The sequence below is a fragment of the Trichosurus vulpecula genome, chromosome 4 (assembly GCF_011100635.1).
Source record: "Trichosurus vulpecula isolate mTriVul1 chromosome 4, mTriVul1.pri, whole genome shotgun sequence".
Classification (NCBI taxonomy): Eukaryota; Metazoa; Chordata; class Mammalia; order Diprotodontia; family Phalangeridae; genus Trichosurus; species Trichosurus vulpecula.
Window position 1 is genome coordinate 406,266,503 of NC_050576.1, and position 18,785 is coordinate 406,285,287.

The 18,785-nt window shown below is 39.7% G+C and overlaps 1 protein-coding gene across 6 annotated transcripts; it reads right to left on the reverse strand.

The window, feature by feature from the left end:
- Positions 1–166: 166 nt before the first annotated feature.
- On the reverse strand, positions 167–16,709 carry LOC118845650. Of its 6 annotated transcripts, none has more exons than XM_036753646.1 (4): positions 15,208–16,709; positions 7,660–7,758; positions 3,220–3,312; positions 167–2,827 (listed from the first exon to the last, which is right to left on the reverse strand). In XM_036753646.1, exons 3-4 carry the CDS (start codon positions 3,248–3,250, stop codon positions 183–185), a joined length of 2,676 nt encoding a protein of 891 aa, XP_036609541.1. In that variant the 5' UTR covers positions 3,251–3,312; positions 7,660–7,758; positions 15,208–16,709; the 3' UTR covers positions 167–182. The 6 variants fall into 6 exon arrangements, with proteins under 6 accessions (XP_036609541.1, XP_036609543.1, XP_036609544.1 ...); XM_036753648.1 differs by having other exon boundaries at positions 3,220–3,469; positions 16,058–16,680; XM_036753649.1 differs by lacking the exon at positions 15,208–16,709 and adding an exon at positions 7,891–7,918.
- Positions 16,710–18,785: the final 2,076 nt, after the last annotated feature.

The following is an 18,785-nucleotide window of genomic DNA, read 5'->3' on the forward strand; positions in this document are numbered from 1 at the left end:
GGTGTAGGCAGTGCAGAATATAGAGGCTCTTCTCTATCTTTAGGGAGATGCATTACTAGCCACTTTTTAAGTCCAAAGGAAAAAGCAGGGCTCATTAATTTCCCATCTGATTTCAAGGAAAAACAAAATAAGATGGAAGTTTCAGAGATACACAGAAAACCTAATTACTTTAGAATGGTTCTTTAATTTGCAGTTCTCTTATTTTTAAATCTGTCTAGTAGAGACCTTACAGCATCCTCATTTCTACTTGCTCCTTCTGTGGGGGTGCTGAAATTCATTGACATTTTTCCTTTAAACTGTTGCTGATTTCCAGATGTTTTTCTCCAACATGGCTGATCACCTTTAGCAAGTATAAAGTCAAGCCAGGTCATCCGTTTAGGTAACTGGTGATCAGTGTGTGATTTAAGGGGCATAGTATGAGGATAGGAAGATGAAATTGGAGCTGTCAAGTGTGGGGAGTCCCAAATGATGTCTGCCTTTGGCTGAGGAACTTGGAGAACATATTTAATACCCATCTCATCCTTTGAAGTTGGCATAGGACTTGGCATGGCCACCAGTTGTGCTGCATAAGGATCTCTCATTCCATTTACATGGGGACAGCCGTATGGAATCCAGGAGGCACAAGCTAAACAAATGGTATAACTGGTGGATAAACGTGAGCCAGGTTGAGTATTATGATATCCTCTCATCCGCCTCAGGAGAATCTGCTTTTGGATATCATTCTTAATTTTCTCCCGGGGAACAGAACTGATGATACTGTTGAAAAATTCTTTGGAGATAGTCCCACCACCCTCAGTAGCATGTATTGAATGGGTATGTATGGAAGACGTTGAGGACTCTCTCTGGCTTTCCTGGGCCTTGTGATTAAGGCCAGGTGAAACAACCTCAGCTGGGTAGTGAGGGCTTAATGTACCCTTGACCTGGTCCTTCAGGTTTGATGGATATATCTGTTGGTCAGATCCTGAGGAAAGAGTGTGCTGGTGGTCACCATTTGGTACATCCTCAGACTTCTTTTCCAGATCTGTTGGAGAGCTATCTTTATAACTAGCCTGGTGGTCAGGACTAAGTCTAAGGATATCTGGATGCTCAGCAGCTAAGTGAGCCTCTGGTGGATGGTCAGAATCTGAAGATATAGTACCATGGTCAGAGACTGGTGTAGTCTGTTCCAGTTGGTTGGAAACTGGTAAAGGCTGATCTTGATGGTCAGGGAACTCTTCACCCTTGGCAGTCTGGCCCAGGCTCAATGAAGGTGTGGCCTGGTGTTCTGATCCCTGTGTTGTCTGCATCCAATCATCAGAATCTGGGGAAGCATTAACTTGGTGATTGGAATCCAAGTTACCTTTGGTCCTGTGGTGTAAATCTCCTTTAACTTCATCCTGATGGTCCCAGTCTGATATAGCCCCATCCCTATCATTAGTTCCTGATGCAGCTTCAGGTTGGAAAATTGGAGTTGATGAAGGTGTTTCCTCATAGTTGATATCCAATGAAGCCTCATCAGGGTGATCCAGGTGTATTTCAGGAGTTTCAAAATGTTCAGGGTCAGGTAGCTTCTTGTTCTCATTATCTGGACCTGGTACTGGCTCATGTTGGTAGCAGGTATCTAATAGAGTTTCAGATTGTTGGTTAAGGTCCACCATATAATTAGATTTATGTTCTTGGTTTGGTGGTATATCAGTGTTTTGACCAGGGTCTGGTTGAGGTGTGACCCAGTAGTTGAGATGTAAAATCTCAGTTGAGTGGTCAGGACCCAATGAACTTTTAACCTGTTGATCAGAAACCAGTAAAACTTTAGCTAGATTGTAGGGTCCTGGTAGAAATGTAGGTTGTTTGTTAGGGAGTTTTGATGCCATAAATGTTCCCTTGACCCAGTTGTAATGGGGTATCAGTGGAGAATCAGCCAAATTCATATTAGGGCATTGTAAGGGCATTGCGGTAGTCTTGAGCCAACCTGAGTCATGTACGGGTGGCACTATGGCCTGATGGTTTGGGATCGGGGTTAACACAGCCATAGCCATTGGAGCCAAGGGCATTGAAGGACATTCTGATGGCACAGTTATGGGTTTAACCTGGTGGCTGGATTGTGATGACAGCATAGTTGTGACCTTGGGATAGTTATCTGAGCATGAAAATGGCATAGCTTCAATCTTTTGCCGGCGGTTGAGGCATTGAGTTTGGGAGGTTGTGGCCCAGTCCCAATGTCTTGAGCTCAATGATGGTTGGGGACTGAGACATGGTAATGTTTCAGTTGTTACCTTGGACTGGTAGTGATTATACTGTGAATGTGGAGCTGTAATCCTTGTGTTGGGGTCAGGGAATGATGGAGTTGTGGGCCAACTATTGAGTGGTTGAGCCTCAAATTGGTTATGACAGCCTTGGGGAATCTTAGGAAGGTGGTCAGGGCCAGGTGAGGTTTTGAAAAGGGAGCCAGGGATCAATGGAGCCTCAGTCCAGTGATTAAGACCAAAAAGAGGTGTAGCCAAGTATTCATGACACTGTGAAGTAATAACTGTGGCTTTGCCCCAATGTTTCGAGTCTGGTGAAGGCATAATTGTTGCTTGGGTCTCCAGATGTGGTAACATTACTTCATGTTCAACACGGGGTAATAGCACAGTTCTAGCCTCTTTGCGGCATGCTGAAGATATAGTTGTACTTTTGCAGCGAGGATTCACTGAAAATTTGGTTTGAGTCTGGTATAGCTTAGCCCTGGACAGAGGGTCTTCATTGATTGATGGCACTGACTGATGAGGGTAACATGGTAAAAGTACCATCTTCGACTGACGATGAAAGCCCTTTTGAGAGAACTGGACTGGTGCTTTTGATGAAGAAGCTGTGTAGATGAGGATAACACATTATAACATACATGGAAAGAAAAAAGAAATGGGAAATAATCACGGAATAAAAGGGAGAGAGCGAGCACTACCTAATAATATTACTTTATTTTATCTTCACAATAACCAGATAAGGTAGATAGGAAATTGTTTTTTATCCACATTCTACTGATGAGGAAACTGAGGCTCAGAACTATGAAGTAATTTATGGGTCATATGATAATTGAGACTCAATACTTCTATTTCTGGAGATTTGGCTGGTAGCTAGGATCAATATCAACGGGAAGGGAATCACAAAAAGGTGGGTCAATGACCTACCCAAGTAGATAGGGACAGAAATCAAGGAAAAATAAGATGGGGTCATTTGAGAGGGCTGAAAGTCAAAGCTCACCATTTGACAGTATCTTCTGCCTTCTCCCCATTGGTCTGTTGGAGATTTTCCTTTGAGAATGTATTAACAAAAGAATTGAAGAATCCAGATGACCTCATAAAGGCAAATGAACGATTATCTTTAGAACTTGACCCAGACCCTGCCTGAATGTTTTTTTGTTTTTGTTTTAATACAGGTCCTTTTGTTTCTGTCAATGTGATTGTTAATACAGTTAGAATTGTGCTTTATCATCATCTCAAAACCAACCCTCCTACAAATAGGGAAAAGGCGAAATAAGTTATGGACCTTGGGTAACCTCATGGGCCTCTAGATTTTCTTCAAACTCTTACAAAAATAAACTCTCAAAAACTTATTTATATTGCATTAATTTATAAATTAATTGATATAAAAATGCCTGAAAAGAGTTTTGTGTTATTCACTCAAAGCTCATTTTAACAGGAATAAAGTACTTCAACCAAAATAATGAAATAAAGGGATGTTCTTTCCCAGTCTTCCATAACCACATCAACTTGTTTAAAACTAACCCTCTTACAAAAGACATTCTGGTGTAAATGTAAATGAAATAAAATCAACAGTATTTTGAAACTATTTGGGTAAGAAAATTCAGTATCATAAAACTAGGGCTAATTACCCATATTTTTCATAGGATCACAGATTTAGAGCTGGAAGGAAACTTAGAGGTCATCAAGTCCCACCCTTGTTGTTTTACAAATGAGAAAACTGAGGCACAGAGAAGTTGGGTGACCTGCATGAGATTTCACAGATAGTAAAGATGTCTGAGGTGGGATATGAACTCAGTTCTTTCTGTATTCCAAGTCCAGTGACATAGCCTATTGCTGCCTCTCACCTAGACATCTTCCAAACCTTTCCACAAACAAATATCCAGGTAACCCACACTAAATCTCTACTACCCAGTCCCTATCTTGAAGTGCTTCTCACCAGTATCAAGAAGAGCAGGGCACTGAGCTAGTCCAAGTTGTCTTCCAGGTTATAAATTTCCTCAGTAGGAGACAGATAAAGGATTAATGGAGTATCCTATAAAAATAAACTGATTTTTTAAAAAAAAAAGTATTTTGTCCAGAAAAAATAGTACTCTCTCCTAAGAGATCAACATCCCGGGAAAAATAGATGCACTCTTTAGAAAACTATAGAAGGACAGAATCCACTAGTTCTCAGTCCCAGAAGAGGAAGCTATGATGAACTCTTACATCACAGAACACCAGCTGTCCATTATCTATCTGTAGGCAGTTTCCCTAGCAATCCATGGAGGCTATTCACCTTCGAGGAATATTTGAACTCTTTGACACTCTTATGATACAATGTTCCTGGGAAAAACTCGAGATTTTCTGTGGGCCCAGCTAGATATCTCTTCTCACATCCCCAGAGAACTTTTTGATATGACATTACTAAGTCCTTATCTCTTGGTAAGTGCAAAAACCTTAAACCATTAGCAAGAACCTCAATTTCTGTACCTCCTGAAGGGCAGAAATTATCCACTCATCTCCCATAATACTCCCATAATATTTATCTTCCATAACATTTGTCTATTCTCAAACTTTACATATGTCTTACATGAAACATTTCCATGATCTATATGAAACATTCTATCAATTTTGTGAAGATCATACACCAACAAGTAAAGGAATTATCTTCACTGCCTCTATTACCATCCAAGAAATGCTATTATAAAACCAGGAAAAAGAAAAGAGCAACAATAGGTGAAAATAGGCAAAAAAGATCATTTATCCATGACACAATGGTTTACTTAAGAGAACTTCAGAGATTCAAGGGGGAAAAGTGATTGGAACAAGGGATATAGCAGAACCAAAACTAAATTTTCCTAGTCCACTCATTATATAGTCTAATAGCAATATTTTAAAATTGTAGGAGTACCTGTTTTCATTTAGGCGGTGTTCACAACCTCAGGACTGCTTTCTCTCTCTTTTTTTAAATAGATGCCTCTTGATATTTGCATTGTTATTGGCATCCCCACCCCACCACCCATGTACACCTGTCAATAAAACTCTCCATAATTAATGAACAGAGGGATCAAGTCAAACAATGTATTCAATATTCTGTACATATAACACTGGATCTGCAGTCAGACGACTCAGGTTCAAATGCCATTTCAATTGTTCAGTCATTTCAGTCATGTCTGATTCTTTGTGAATTTTCTGAAATGGCAAAGATACTGGAATGGTTTACTATTTTCTTCTCCATTTCATTTTTACAGATGACAAAACTGAGTCAAACAGGGTTAAGTGATTTGCAAACAGGGTTACATGGCTAGTAAGTGTCTGAGGGCAGATTTGAACTCAAGAAGATAAGACTTCCTGACTCCAACCGAGGTAGTCTATACACTGCACCACCTAGCTGCCAACTTGGCCACTAATTACTGCCTGTGTAACCTTGGCCAAGTCATTTAACCTCTCCGGGCCTCATTTCCTTCATTTTTAAAATGAAAAAGGAAGAGAAATGGGATAGGTGGCCTCTAAGGATACTTTTATATCTTTGACCCGTTTGATCCTGTGACCTAGCATTTTGCCTTTTTTTTGCACACAGTAGAGATTCAGTAAATATTTGCTGAATAAACAGAATTAATTTTCATCTACTTCACTGGATGAGAAATTAAATGTATTATGTAGTTCTGTAGAACATTGTATATGTGTAAAGTAAAAGGAGAAACATACATGTCAGAAGTCTTTCCTTCTTATTGGGAAACTGAATTCATATATCCTTGGATTTGGGGAATTAGGTTAAATAGAATTACAAGAGCTTGAGTAGCAATCTCTCCTCCTTCTCTCTTGCCTTCAGTTTGTCACTGTATAAAATTCACAAGATCTCACTCACATAATATCACAGACTTACATCAGGAAAGAGTCTTAGGAGTCATCTTGTCTGAAAACCTATTTTAACCTCAAACACCAAGGCCTAGAGAGGGTAAGTTATTTCCCAAAAGTCACACAGAAAACAGTGACAGAGATGGGACTTAGGTCCTCTGACTCCCATAATCCAATACTCTTTCAACAGTATCAAATCTGCATCTTTATACAGTAGCAGCACTGAAGCCAGTCATAAAAGAACATTAGGAAGTAATCTCTTGAAAGAGCCTTATATCCCACGCAACTATATTTGTGAGCCTCCTGGAAAAAGAGTCAGAAGCTCGAAGAGTAAGTCATTCTTCAACCCTAACTGGTTTAAAGGCAAGACTACCCTGAAGGAAAATTCAGCACAACAGGTAATTTATCCTCAAAATAAGCCATCAAAATGAACAGTGGATTCATGTGCTTCCTACTCACAAGAAATGAAAGGAGAGCCCCTGGGAAATCCAGTATCACCCAGAATGTGACAAGCAGGCATGAGCCCTCAAGGAAAACTGTCATGTGATTTCTGCTTTGTAAACTTTAAATAATTATTTGCTAAAGTTTGGGAACCTCTTTCCCCATAATCTGAGTATAAACTGTAACTGAGAACATGAGGGCTAACCATTTTTTGTTTCCTTTCTCTAAAATGTCTTATTTTACCCTTAATGCTAGTTAACTGATTTGACTCTTTCCCTGCACACATCCATGCATTTTTACTCACCTAGCATGCTAATCTCTCATGTCTTAAGCTTACTTTAAAAATGTGTGTGTCAGTTGTTTGCATGTTGTCTCTCCCATTAGAATGTAAATTCCTTGAGGGCTCAATACAGGAACTGGTTTTTTTTTGGTTTTTTTTTGGCCTTTCTTCAAATCCCTAGTACTTAGTACAGTGCCAGGCATGTGGTAAGCAGGTAACAAGTGCTTGTTAACCGAAAAAAAAAAGTGTTCGTGTGCATGCCTGTGCATGTGTGTGTGTGTGTGTGTGTGTGTGTGTGTGCGTGTGTATGTGAAACATTTAGTCTCCCTTGATCCTTCCTAGGTTATAGCAATTTATGGTGGAGTAATAGAAAACCAAATTCAGAAATTACTGCTCTCGATTACCTGGAAACCCTCCACACAGAATCCCCCTCATTCTTGCCGGTGACTAGAATGATGAGAGAATAGGTTGAGAGTTGAAAGGGACCTGAGAGACCATCTAGTGCAACTCCCTCAGTTTACAAATGAGGATGATGAAGCCCAGAGAAGCTAAATGACTTATGCAGTCACACAGACAGTAAGTGATACAGTCAGAATTTGATCTCTGGTTCTAAGTCTGGATCTCTTTCAGCTGTACATCTGATCCTATTTTGAGATTTTCTTGGACCGAGTTTGCAGAATAGCCAAAAGGAAGCTAGCCTCAAGGAGCTGCCAGCTGAAGTCGTTCCTGAGATACCTTGAGTACTTTGGAGGTATACCTCCAGCCCTTTCCTTCTCCCATTCTTGGCCCCAACAGAATGTGTATCACATTTGTCCCTGAGCCTCAAGTGCCTTATTCTCTTCTCCCCTACATTTCCCTGATCCCCAAGGGATCTCTTACCGATAAGAAATTCAAGAAGAACAGGAAATAGGGTATTCCAGAAGTCCCCAAGATCAGAAAGTCCAATTCGATTCTAACCTCTGTGGCAATAAGTTTCCCCTGTAAGAAATGAGTCCGTGATAAAAATCCAAAAACTAAGAATAAAAATCCAAAAACAAATAATCAGTTGGCTTGGAAAAGTTTACCTCATAGTATGCAGATAAGCCCAGACATAATTCTTTAGGCACCTACCTTGTGTATCAGGACTGATCTTTTGCTCTCTTGTCCCTATAAGTCACCCTAATATTACTCTGACATCATAGAGCATCAATTGTTTTGTCTACCAGCAGTCCCAGTGGCCTCACCTTATTTCTAGGCAGCCACTTGGCACAAGGGGCCTTGGGAATATGTTGGGATTATAGATTCCAGCTTTGTCTAGAAGGAACTTTAGAATCTTCTAACTCAACCTCCTTGTTTCATAGGAGGCATACCTAGGAGCTTGTGCAGAGTTGCCCTGCCACTTTCTGGCTGACCTCACACATTAGCTCAGGGCTGAGGGATTTGACTCAGAAGCACTTAGTGGTTCTCTTACTGGTCATTGAACAGGATGAACCAATGATTCAGTTCCTCTTTAAAGGAATGGCTTTGGAAGCACCCAACTTCCTCAGCACTGAACCAGTGCACTTAAGTAGTCAGCCCAAAGAGGCAGGTCAGCTCTGTGAATGCCCTGTGGCTTCCATTACACTAATAAAGAAGAAGAAGCCTATAGAGATTGTTACCCAAGGTCATATAAGCAGATAGTTCTAGAGTCAGGATTTGAAACCATGTCTTCTAAATCAAAATCAAGCCCCCTTTCCACTGCATTATTCCTGCTTCTCTACACAGAATACAAACGATCTTATTTTGGAGCTAAACCCAATTAAATTTCCTGATGGTTCTTACTAATTGGAATCCTTCATAGACCCTTTCAAAATAAGAATTATTGGAAATCTCCAAATGTCTGAGGTATCCAGGTCATCAATAAATTGTGGTAAGTTATAAGCACATTTTTAGGTCCTTTGGACATATATCTGAGATTTTAAGAGTCATCTTTAGATGCCATTCATTGCTTTTTACAAATCTGTTTACCAAAGCCATTTCAATGGCTCATACTTCTTGTTAAATAAAGTTCAAAGTCTTTACCATGGCATTCAAAATCTAGTACTACCTGACCTTTCAAGTCTGATTTCATACTGTTCTCTCCAAATATTCTACCCTTAGCCAAAGTGTATCACTTGACATTCTTTGTATTCATCCAGTACTTTACTACCTTTGTATCTCTGTTCATACTATTGCCTGTGTCTGAAATGTTCCAGACTACCAGTGCTAGGACCACCAGCACCACTGGCACCATCACCTTCCTTAAATTCCTCCCCTTTTAAAGTTAAAATAAAATGACCTTTTCTCTCTGGAACATCTTTCACAATCTTTGATGTATGTCAACAATAACTTTTTACCTTCTTTCACATCACATACCATTTCGTCTGGACCTCTCTAAATCGTTCCAGTATTACTTTAAACATATTTCACGGGAGTCAATGCAAGCTATTAGATAGAGAGGCAACCAGTTCAAGTCATGCCCAGAGTTATTTATAGCTACTAAATGGATAGGGCAGGATATAAACTCCTCTTCCTAATTTCAAATCCAGCATTCTATCCACCTTGCTATCTAGCTGCCTAGTAGCTCACATTCATGCATTGCTCTTTAGTTACAGAGCACTTTCCATATAGTTCATTTCACTCCTGTGAGATATATTTCCCCCTTATTTTTGGAAGCAGAAGTAGGAATACAACTGACCTGGAGCATTATGCTAGCCTTTGAAAAGATTTTGGAAGCTAGACATAGAAGAGAAATTGGCTCCTCAACAGGTCTTTGATTTCTACACCCTTTCCCCATGTCTCTCCCGAACAGTATCTGCCACCATTTCCTAACTTCATATAGATCCTCGATATCATTCTCTCTATCAATTAAGTCATATTTGCATTTGCATCAACATACAAAATGCCTCAGATTTGGTTTGAAGTCAGTTTACAGAAGCCTGTCATTGTGGTTAAATGGTTGAGCTCAAGAAGCTTGTAACTGGTAGAACTAAGACCCAGATTCAAACCTGGGTCTTTTCAACCAAATCCAAAGCTATAATTCAAACAACATGATAATCTTAGCTAGAGGTCATTGAAATATGAGGTCAGATCCTGAGTTTCTTATTCATGAGGTACACCTGGGGGAATCGGTTTTATATCAGGCTACACAAACCTCATGCCTGATGTGGAAGGAAGTCCTCACTGCTTCATTTCTATGCTTCACTTTTCTGAAGTTCCAAGACACCACGAAGACCCCACAATTTCAGACCCATACTCTCCCCCAAATTAGGAGATTATTAGCCACAATCAAATTCTACAACCAAATTTAACCACTGAAACAGTTTATCCTTTTTATATGTGAAGCAGGTATAAACCATATCTGATGCTTGAAGAACTGTAGTAGTATAAGGACTCTTGTGCTGCCTTTCTTAAAAATAGAGTGTGTCACTTAATCACCCCAAAGGGTATGAAATATATGAGTACATCAAGTGTTATGATATTCATGCTAAAAAGGTCCCACCAGAATTGCTCTCATGCCTGCATGCAATAGCTTTCCTAAAAAAACAATAGTATTGTCAAGAGAAAATCACAACTTCACAAAACTTAAGACTAGATTTATTACAAGAGAAGTGAACATGCATGTTGAACCCAAAGAGTTCACAATCCATATACAGAAGTTTGCATATTTATGACAGTACAACAAAGGAAAAAGGAAGAAACGCAAATCTCTCCCAAAAGGGTCATGGCATGGGAGCGGAGTGCAGTAAAGGTAAGAAAAGAACAAAACCCTTCCTGAAGGGGAGGAGCAAGGTGATGGCAAAAGCAGCATTCTCTTTTCCTTGAGAACTGCTAGATCATGAAAATATGGTGATCTGTTTATCTACAAGAGTCCAGTTGCACAGTTTCCCAGCCTAGTGCAGACTGACCGGCACCTGTCTTGACTCCCAAAGGAGTACAGTTTGGGGTTCAAACAAGCAATTATGTCAGCTGACAGGAGGGGTGGAGGGGAAGTTCATCCTTGACACCTTCAAGGCCTCCTACATACTCTAGGTCCAGTGTTTCTGGAAAATATGACAACTCAAAAGACAAGCTGAGAGGACCCTTTAACATTCCTAATTCTACTTTCCCACCTTGCCTCCCTACACTGAGGCTTCCTGCTAGTGTCACCGACTGGGTTCTAAAAGTCAGGTGAGTGACCTGAAATATAGCTCAGAATGTTTTAAATTTTTTTTAAATTAAAGAAGATTAAGAAAATTAAGAAAATTTTAAAATTAAGAAAATCCATGACTCTTATTCTTTTGGAGGTTCTTTATCTATGCCATGACCAATAAGTGGGTATCCCTCCTGGGTACCCTCCCCTTTTTCTTTACATTATCCCCCTCCAATTATCATCTATATGCAGATGAAACCTGATCTAGCTGTAAAGTCTCTCCTGAGCTACCTAACCAAATGTCCTTCATAACCAGCTACCTTTTGGAAATCTTGAATTGGATGTCCCAAGGGCATCTTAAACTCAACAGGTTCAAACAAAACTAATTATTCTCCACCCAAAATCTTCTTCTTTTCCAAATCTCACTGTTATTGTTGACAGTATCACTCTTCAAACCTCAGTGCCATCCTCACTTTCACTCACATCTCTATTCCATTGCCAAATCTTGTCATTTCTACTTCCATTTCTCATGTCTAAGTCATTTTTACCACTCATACAGTCACAATCTTAGTTTAGGCCCTGATCAACACTTGCCTGGACTATGGTATTAGCCTGTATTTCCCAGTTTTTCATAAGAGGCAGGGGTGTGCTAGGGCCAGATCAGATAAAATTGCTAAATTTTCCAGTGTGAGCATTCACACCTCAGAAATCAACAACTACTATAAATTAGGGTTTGATTTGTTGTTTTCTTGATTGTTTAGACATAATAAAACAATGTGAAAACATGTTACTAATGAAGATTAAACTTAAAAGTGTGTGCCATATGGTTTGGATAACCAGTTGTTAAAATTTTATTTACCAGCACATTCCTGATTGGAGGTTGACTGACTCTTCTCCCAGCCTTAAAAGAAGTTAAGAGATCTAGAGGATTCAAAAAAGAAATTGAAGAAATCAATCTTTTATTATAGTGAAACCTAAAGCAAAAAAAAAAGCCTGCACAGGAGCATAGGGGAATAGAAGCAATAAGGAAAGGATACTGCTAGAGTGTTTAACAGAACATTGGATGCCATGGTCTTCAGACCATGAAAAGAGGAGATGAACAATGGCAATTCAGAGACGCTGCTTGCTCTCACCATCAACCTTGCTAGTCAGCATGTCAAGGGCTGCTTTTGCATCAATTATCTAGGCACCATATAGTTCCTTGAGGTAGCTGAATGGTGTGAGATTTTTAGGGAGGAGAGTGAGTAGATCAGATAGATGAGACAGGTAATAAATCAGATCAGGTAGATCTGTTTTTGCTTTTAAATCTCTCATGTCACAAAGTTACAAGATGTTAGGTAATGGCTAATGTGAGACAGCTGGCAAAACAAATAGGCAATATACGTGTGAGGTACAGAAACTTCTGTAGCTTGGGAATATTGGGCAGAAAAAAGCTGGTTTGAGCCACAGGTATGAAAGCAGATACATGACAAGCCAAGAAACCAGTTTCAATAACTTTTTGCTCCTCTCTCTTCTAACAAAAATAAAACAAAGTAAAAGCAGTAACATAAAAGAACAAACAGTTCTAAAAGTAATAACAGAGGGAATCTTCTTGATATATGTCTTACCACTGGACTCCAACGACTCTCGAAGAAAGGGGAAGCTGATGATCTTGCACAGATCTGCTTCACCTAAATCTAGTTCAATAACAAGCCAAGACACCACAAAGGACAAACAGCAATCTGTGAGGAGTAGTAGCTGCCCCCTGGGCATCATACAGCAAGTTTGGGTTGGGCATTGCTACTGCTACTTCTCCTTCTCTTTCTTCTTCTCTTTCTCCTTTTCTCCCTCTGTCCACATGGGGAGTCACAACCTTACCTTTGGGTGTTCTATTCAAAGGAATATGAATTTTGATCATATACTTCACAAGGTGTCTTAGGGTTTGGGGGCTAGATTTTTCCCCTATTTATTTATTTAATCACTACCTTAAAAAACAAACTAGGCCAAATGTTAAAAGAGGCAAAAAAATCCACTAAAGTAAAGAACTCTTTTAAAAAGCAGAATTTGCCAGATGAAAAAAGAGGTACAAAAATTCACTGAAAAAAAGAACTCTGTAGAACAAGCCAAATGGAAAAGGAGATCCGAAAGCTCACTGAAGAACATAATTCCTTAAAAATTAGAATGGAGTCAATGGGAACTAATGGCTTTTGAGAAACTTAAAAACAATAAAACAAAACTGAAAGAATGAAAAAATAGAAGACAATGTGAAATATTTCATTGGAAAAACAACTGACCTGAATAATAAGATGCAAGAGAGATAATTTAAAAATTATTGGACTATCTGAAAGTCATTATCAAAAAAGAGCCTAGATATCATCTTTCAAGGAACTATCAAGGGAAACTGCCTTGATATTCTAGAACAAGAAGGTAAAATAGAAATTGAAAAAATCTACTGATCCCACCTAAATGAGATCTCAAAATGAAAACTCCCAGAAATATTATAGCCAAATTCCAGAGTTCCCAAGACAAGAAGAAAATATTGCAAGCAGTCGGAAAGAAATAATTCAAGTACTTGGAACCACAGGATAACACAAAATTTAGCAGCTTCTACATTAAAGGATCAGAGGGCTTGGCATATGACATTCCAGAAGTCAGAGGAGTTAGGATTAAAACCAAGAATCGCCTCCTCAGCAAAACTGAGTATAATCCATGAAAGGAAAAAACGAATATTCAATGAGATGGGGGTATTCTCAGAAGGAAAGCACAAAGTGGTATGGAGTAGATCGGAAAGGCCTCTTGAAGATGAGTCTTGAGCTCAGTCTTGAAGGAAGCCAGGGAAGCCAAGAGGTAGAGATGAGGAAGGCAGAGTATTCCAGTATGGGATACAATAAGTAAAAGGCACAGGGTCTGAAGAGTGTTGTGTACAATGAACCATAAGAAGTCCAATGCATCAGGATCATAGAGTCTATGAGATTTTAAGTGTAAGACAACTGGAAAGATAGGAAGTGTCCTGTTTGTGAAGCACTTTAAATGTCAAACAGAGAACTTTATATCTGGTCCTGTAATAGAGAGCAACGGGTGACGTGGTCAGACTTGTATTTTAAGAAAGCATTTTCACAGCTAAGTGGAGGTTAGGTTAGAGTGCTGAGAGATGTGGCAGGCAGGCCCGTTATAAGGTGAGAGTTCATGAAGGCCTACACCAGAATGCTAACTCTATAAGTGGAGAGAAAGGCATTCACAACTAGAGAGGTTTTGAATGTAAAAATAATAAGACTTGATAGATTGAATATGTGGAGTGGATGTAAAAGAGCAGTTGACACACTAAGGGGAACTAGGAAAATGGACTGGTAGTTTCAACAGGAGGAAAGGTGGGAAGAGGGAAGAGTTTGAAGAGAAAACCAATGAACTGTGTTTTAGACATGTTGTGTTTGATATGGCCAAAAGTTAAGTTGGTGATGTGAGCCTGGAACTCAGGAGAAAGCTAAGGGCTGGCAAATCATCTGCAAAGAGGTGTATTGATCCAGTAATCATCAGTATAGAGAGGATAATTGAATTGATGGGAGATGGTGAAATCAGTAAATGAGATAGTCTGGAAGAAGAAAGTGAAAGCTAGAGCCTTGGGACCTTGGAGACACCCACAGTAAGACAATTACACAACAACCTGCTCAGTATGCCAACATGGAATTGGAATCCAGGGCCATCTTGTGGCTTTATATTCCATTTTTTCACCTAGCCACCTTGGCTTCTCTGCAAAAGGCTTTCTTACAGCCACTGAAACTCAGAATCACCTACAGTTTTGAAGCAAACTTGTCCCTCCTCTTTGGCCCTCCCTTAACTTAGTAACAACATCTTTGGGGGGTGGCTGGAGAGAGAGAAGAGTAGCATTCTTCCACATGATGAAACATTTCATAGTCCCTTGCAAAATTGCTTAAGATATGCTTGATATATACAAATAGATGCCACAAGCATCAAAATGAATTTCATCAAGAATGGTTATTCCAACGTCGAAGGTGTCATTCTGTGGTATTTAAATCAAATCTACATTAACTTTACATGTAGTAGATAGAGCACAATGTACATTATCACATGACAGATGTCAGTGACTAAATGTCTAAATGAGACTAATAACATTCATGAGTCAAGATAGTACTTACAATATATAAATAATCATAAGTAGCAAAATAAAAATTAAAGCTATCAATAATCATATTAATGAATAATTAAGCATCTATTAAGTGCTTGCTATGTGCAAAGCACTATGCTAAGTGTTAGGGATACAAAGAGAATAGCAAGATAATCCCTGTTCTCAAGGAGCTCACATTCTAATGTGGGAAAATTTCAGCAACATTTTAGGTGGACAGGTGCTATGGTCTTTAGGATACAATAGATGCTAATTCTTCTTTAATGTGATTTCCATCAATGACACCAGATTAGTTTCTGATATTGAACTTGGTAGCAAGACCTATCTTTTCTAGGTCTTCAGCAGCTGTAGTTGCTGAGGAAGTAGGGGCTATAGCACCTGCAGAGCAAGTTGCCAAGTCTACAATAGTTACTTCCCTGGCCTGCGGCTATGAGGAGCAGGCTGGAAGCCTGAGATGATGGTCTGTGGGATGCTGCTGTTCCCAGGGCTCTTGAACTTGTCTGCCCATCAGTGCCAATTAAGCAATAGTTGGTGTTGCTGATTCCATGAGTGGCAATCCTTTCTCCACAGGGGCTGCTCTCCTTTATGATATCTGCAAGGGCTGAGCTAGAGATAGGGCTGGTGGTGTGGGGACCACTGTAATACTGAGAGTTCTTGTGTTTCAGGTACCAGGCTATCTCTACCAGCATCTGAGAGGAGGTGGTAATCAATGTGGCTTGAACTGTCAAACACATGCCATCTCCTATCTCTCCCATAGAATATTTGTCTGCTTTAGCTAGACCAGCTTAGTGGCTTTCAGTGATAGTTGGTCAGTGTGGGTTACATGGATCATGGATGGAGTTAGGAGCAAGAAACTCATAAATATTCTCACTGGGTTAAGAATGATGTGTGGCTCTGTCTTGGCAGGACATTTTTAGATCCTCTTCACTTTGACCACATTCTCCTACATCAATACACTTGCTTCTTAAGTAGTTTCATTAAAACATATAAATAGCTTAAGAACAAAGGCTCTGCAAAGACTTATATACCATTCGGGTGCTCTTATTTACTGTCCATCACAAGGTATTAACTGAAGGAGTCTCCTGTAAGTAAATCCCCTAATAAAGTTTAGACAGATTGTGTATGCCTCTTTCTTCAGAATTCCTGCATCACCAGCAGATGCGATAGGACACTTCAGCGTACCAGTCCCAGTCAGGTGTCTACATCAATTGATGTAGTCAGCAGAATTCCCAGGAAATGGACTGGAGAAGGGAGGAATGTTCCAGGGAGATTCCTGGATGGCTGTCCGCAGGAATGTGGGTGCTGGCCTACGACTTTGGGGAAGCACTGGCCAAGTCATCTGAGATCCAGGATATAAGTTCTACCAGAGTATTAATACTCACAGTAAGGCAAGTCAGAAAAGTCTTCTGCAAACAAATGGTCCAAAGAAGGTTATAAGGAATTAAATGTGGCTTGACTGAGCTGGGATGCTATGAAAAGAAAGATAATTTAATGCAATGTTACTAAAGAGGTAGAGAATGCTGAAACCCCATTAGCAATATACAAAAAGAACTCCATCAGACCCTCGTGAAGAAAGTAAGGTTCTAGACATGAAAAATGGGACAAAAACCTTGTATCTATCCCTTGCTACCTAGAAGACACCTAAATCTGTAAGAGACTGGGGTCAGGCTAAAGGTGTATTGAAGGAGACTGGAGCCACATGGAGGAGTAACCATGCATTGATTATGACATAATAAACAGACACTCCTCACCCTAGCAGGCATTGGGGCTGAATGCACCTCTTCATGGAAATCCACATAGATACCCTGGTGTCCTTGTTTACATGGATGGTTATAAAGGTGTTGTAATTCCAGGAAAAAGATCTCAAGTTGTGGTACAAACCAGGCATTCCCCCCTGCCTCACCAAGAACATTCTGTAGGTTTCACCAATCACTGAAAATATAATTGGAACAGATTTATTATTGGGGGCAGTCTTGAAAACTACCATAGGGAAATTCAGGTTATGGTTACTATTGGTAAAAGCTCTCCTTTGGGGTTTTGCCAAATATATACCCATTTCTCTCCCACCACCACAGAGGGTGGTGAACATTAGAGAATATAGGCTATAGGGAGGGCACTAAAATATATCAGAAGTGATTCTGGAATTGGCTAAAGTAAACATCACATGCTGAACTCAGAGCCCTTTTAATAGTTCAGTATGGCTATATGCTAACCCAGACATAATTACTGTCTTGGAGAGACTGACCACAAAAAGTAGACAGTGGCACACCATACTAGATCTAGTTAATTCCTTTTTTGTTGTTTCTTTAGCAGAGGAACAACAAGGGCAGTTTGCTTGGGCAGCAATGCACTTTCCTGATCCTACCCAGGAATATATAGTCCAACTATACACTTTGGTCTGTTGATCTCCTTCTGGATACAATCCTGTTCCCTATAGACATCCGCTGTGAATATTATATTGATGATATTATGCTAAAATCTGATAATTTGCCTTTGCTACAGCAACATTTTGGCAAGCTGCAAAATATTCCCCGTAAACCCCAGCAAGGTGCAAGAACTGGGACATACTGTGAAGTTACTAAGAGTGGTGTGGTCAGGCAAAACAAGGCTCATGCAATGAACAAAATTCAAGCTGTCTCTATTCCTGCTACTACAAATATATTGTGAGTCCTCTTGGGATTACTGGGATATTGGAGGGATCTTATGCCCTATTTTGTCCAATACTTACATCCTCTTCTATTGTATGTTATTATAAAAAAGAGAGCGCAGTAGAAATGGGCATGTGAACAGCAAGCTGCCTTCATTAAAACATTACATTTGTACTTGTAGCACAAATTAGTGCACTACCTGTTGCAGACCCTAGTCTCCCATATTAATTAGGTATTGCAACATTTACTGAGGGATTGGGTCAGGCTCTGTGGCAACACCACCAAACTAGGGCACAGCAGTCACTGTTCTGGTCACTACTGTTCAAATGAACTAAAAAGCAGTATACAGCACTTTGCTAGAAAAAAAAATTGTTAGCTGCTTTTCCAAACATCTATTCCCATAAAGGGGTGAATTGACAGTAGTTTGATAAAGCCTGCTTTCACTGTTGCACAAAACCACACACTTACCTAGTGCAGCAGAGTTCTAGGTCCAATAAACCTCTAAGTGCTGAACTGTTTCTAATCACACTCTTTTTGCTCATTGAGTATTAGGTCTGTCAAGTTGGATATTGCATTATTATTGTTACATAATATGATCCTACTGGGGACATGAGAACCAGAGAATAGATTGAGTGCACCATTTGGCACATGGAGAAGGCTACAAATGCTGAATCTGCATTTTTATGCCAGTCCGTCATGGAGGAAGACTCTGGAGAATCGAACCACTAAGAGGCAATGACTATTGTAACTTGGAAATTTTTGTTAATGAAACTAAGATCATGTTCTATTATACTTGTCATTTTATATTCTTTACAACTGATTTTAGCCTCCAGAGGTAGGGAGGTTACTCTTGACCTTGTCACCAGTAGTCTTCAATATAACCCCCCAGTTATAGGAATCAAAAGGTAGTTAGTTGCAAGGTAAAAGCACAAGTCTTTCAACAAAAGCCCAGAGCATATGCCAGATCACATGCCCAGTTTCATAGGAGGTACCAGAATGCAAAAGAGCAAGGGGTTCTATTACAACACACCAATAGCTATATGTGCCTAATAATTCTCTTTCAGAACATTTGTTGTTAATGATAAGTCTTGTTACCTGAGTACATCAT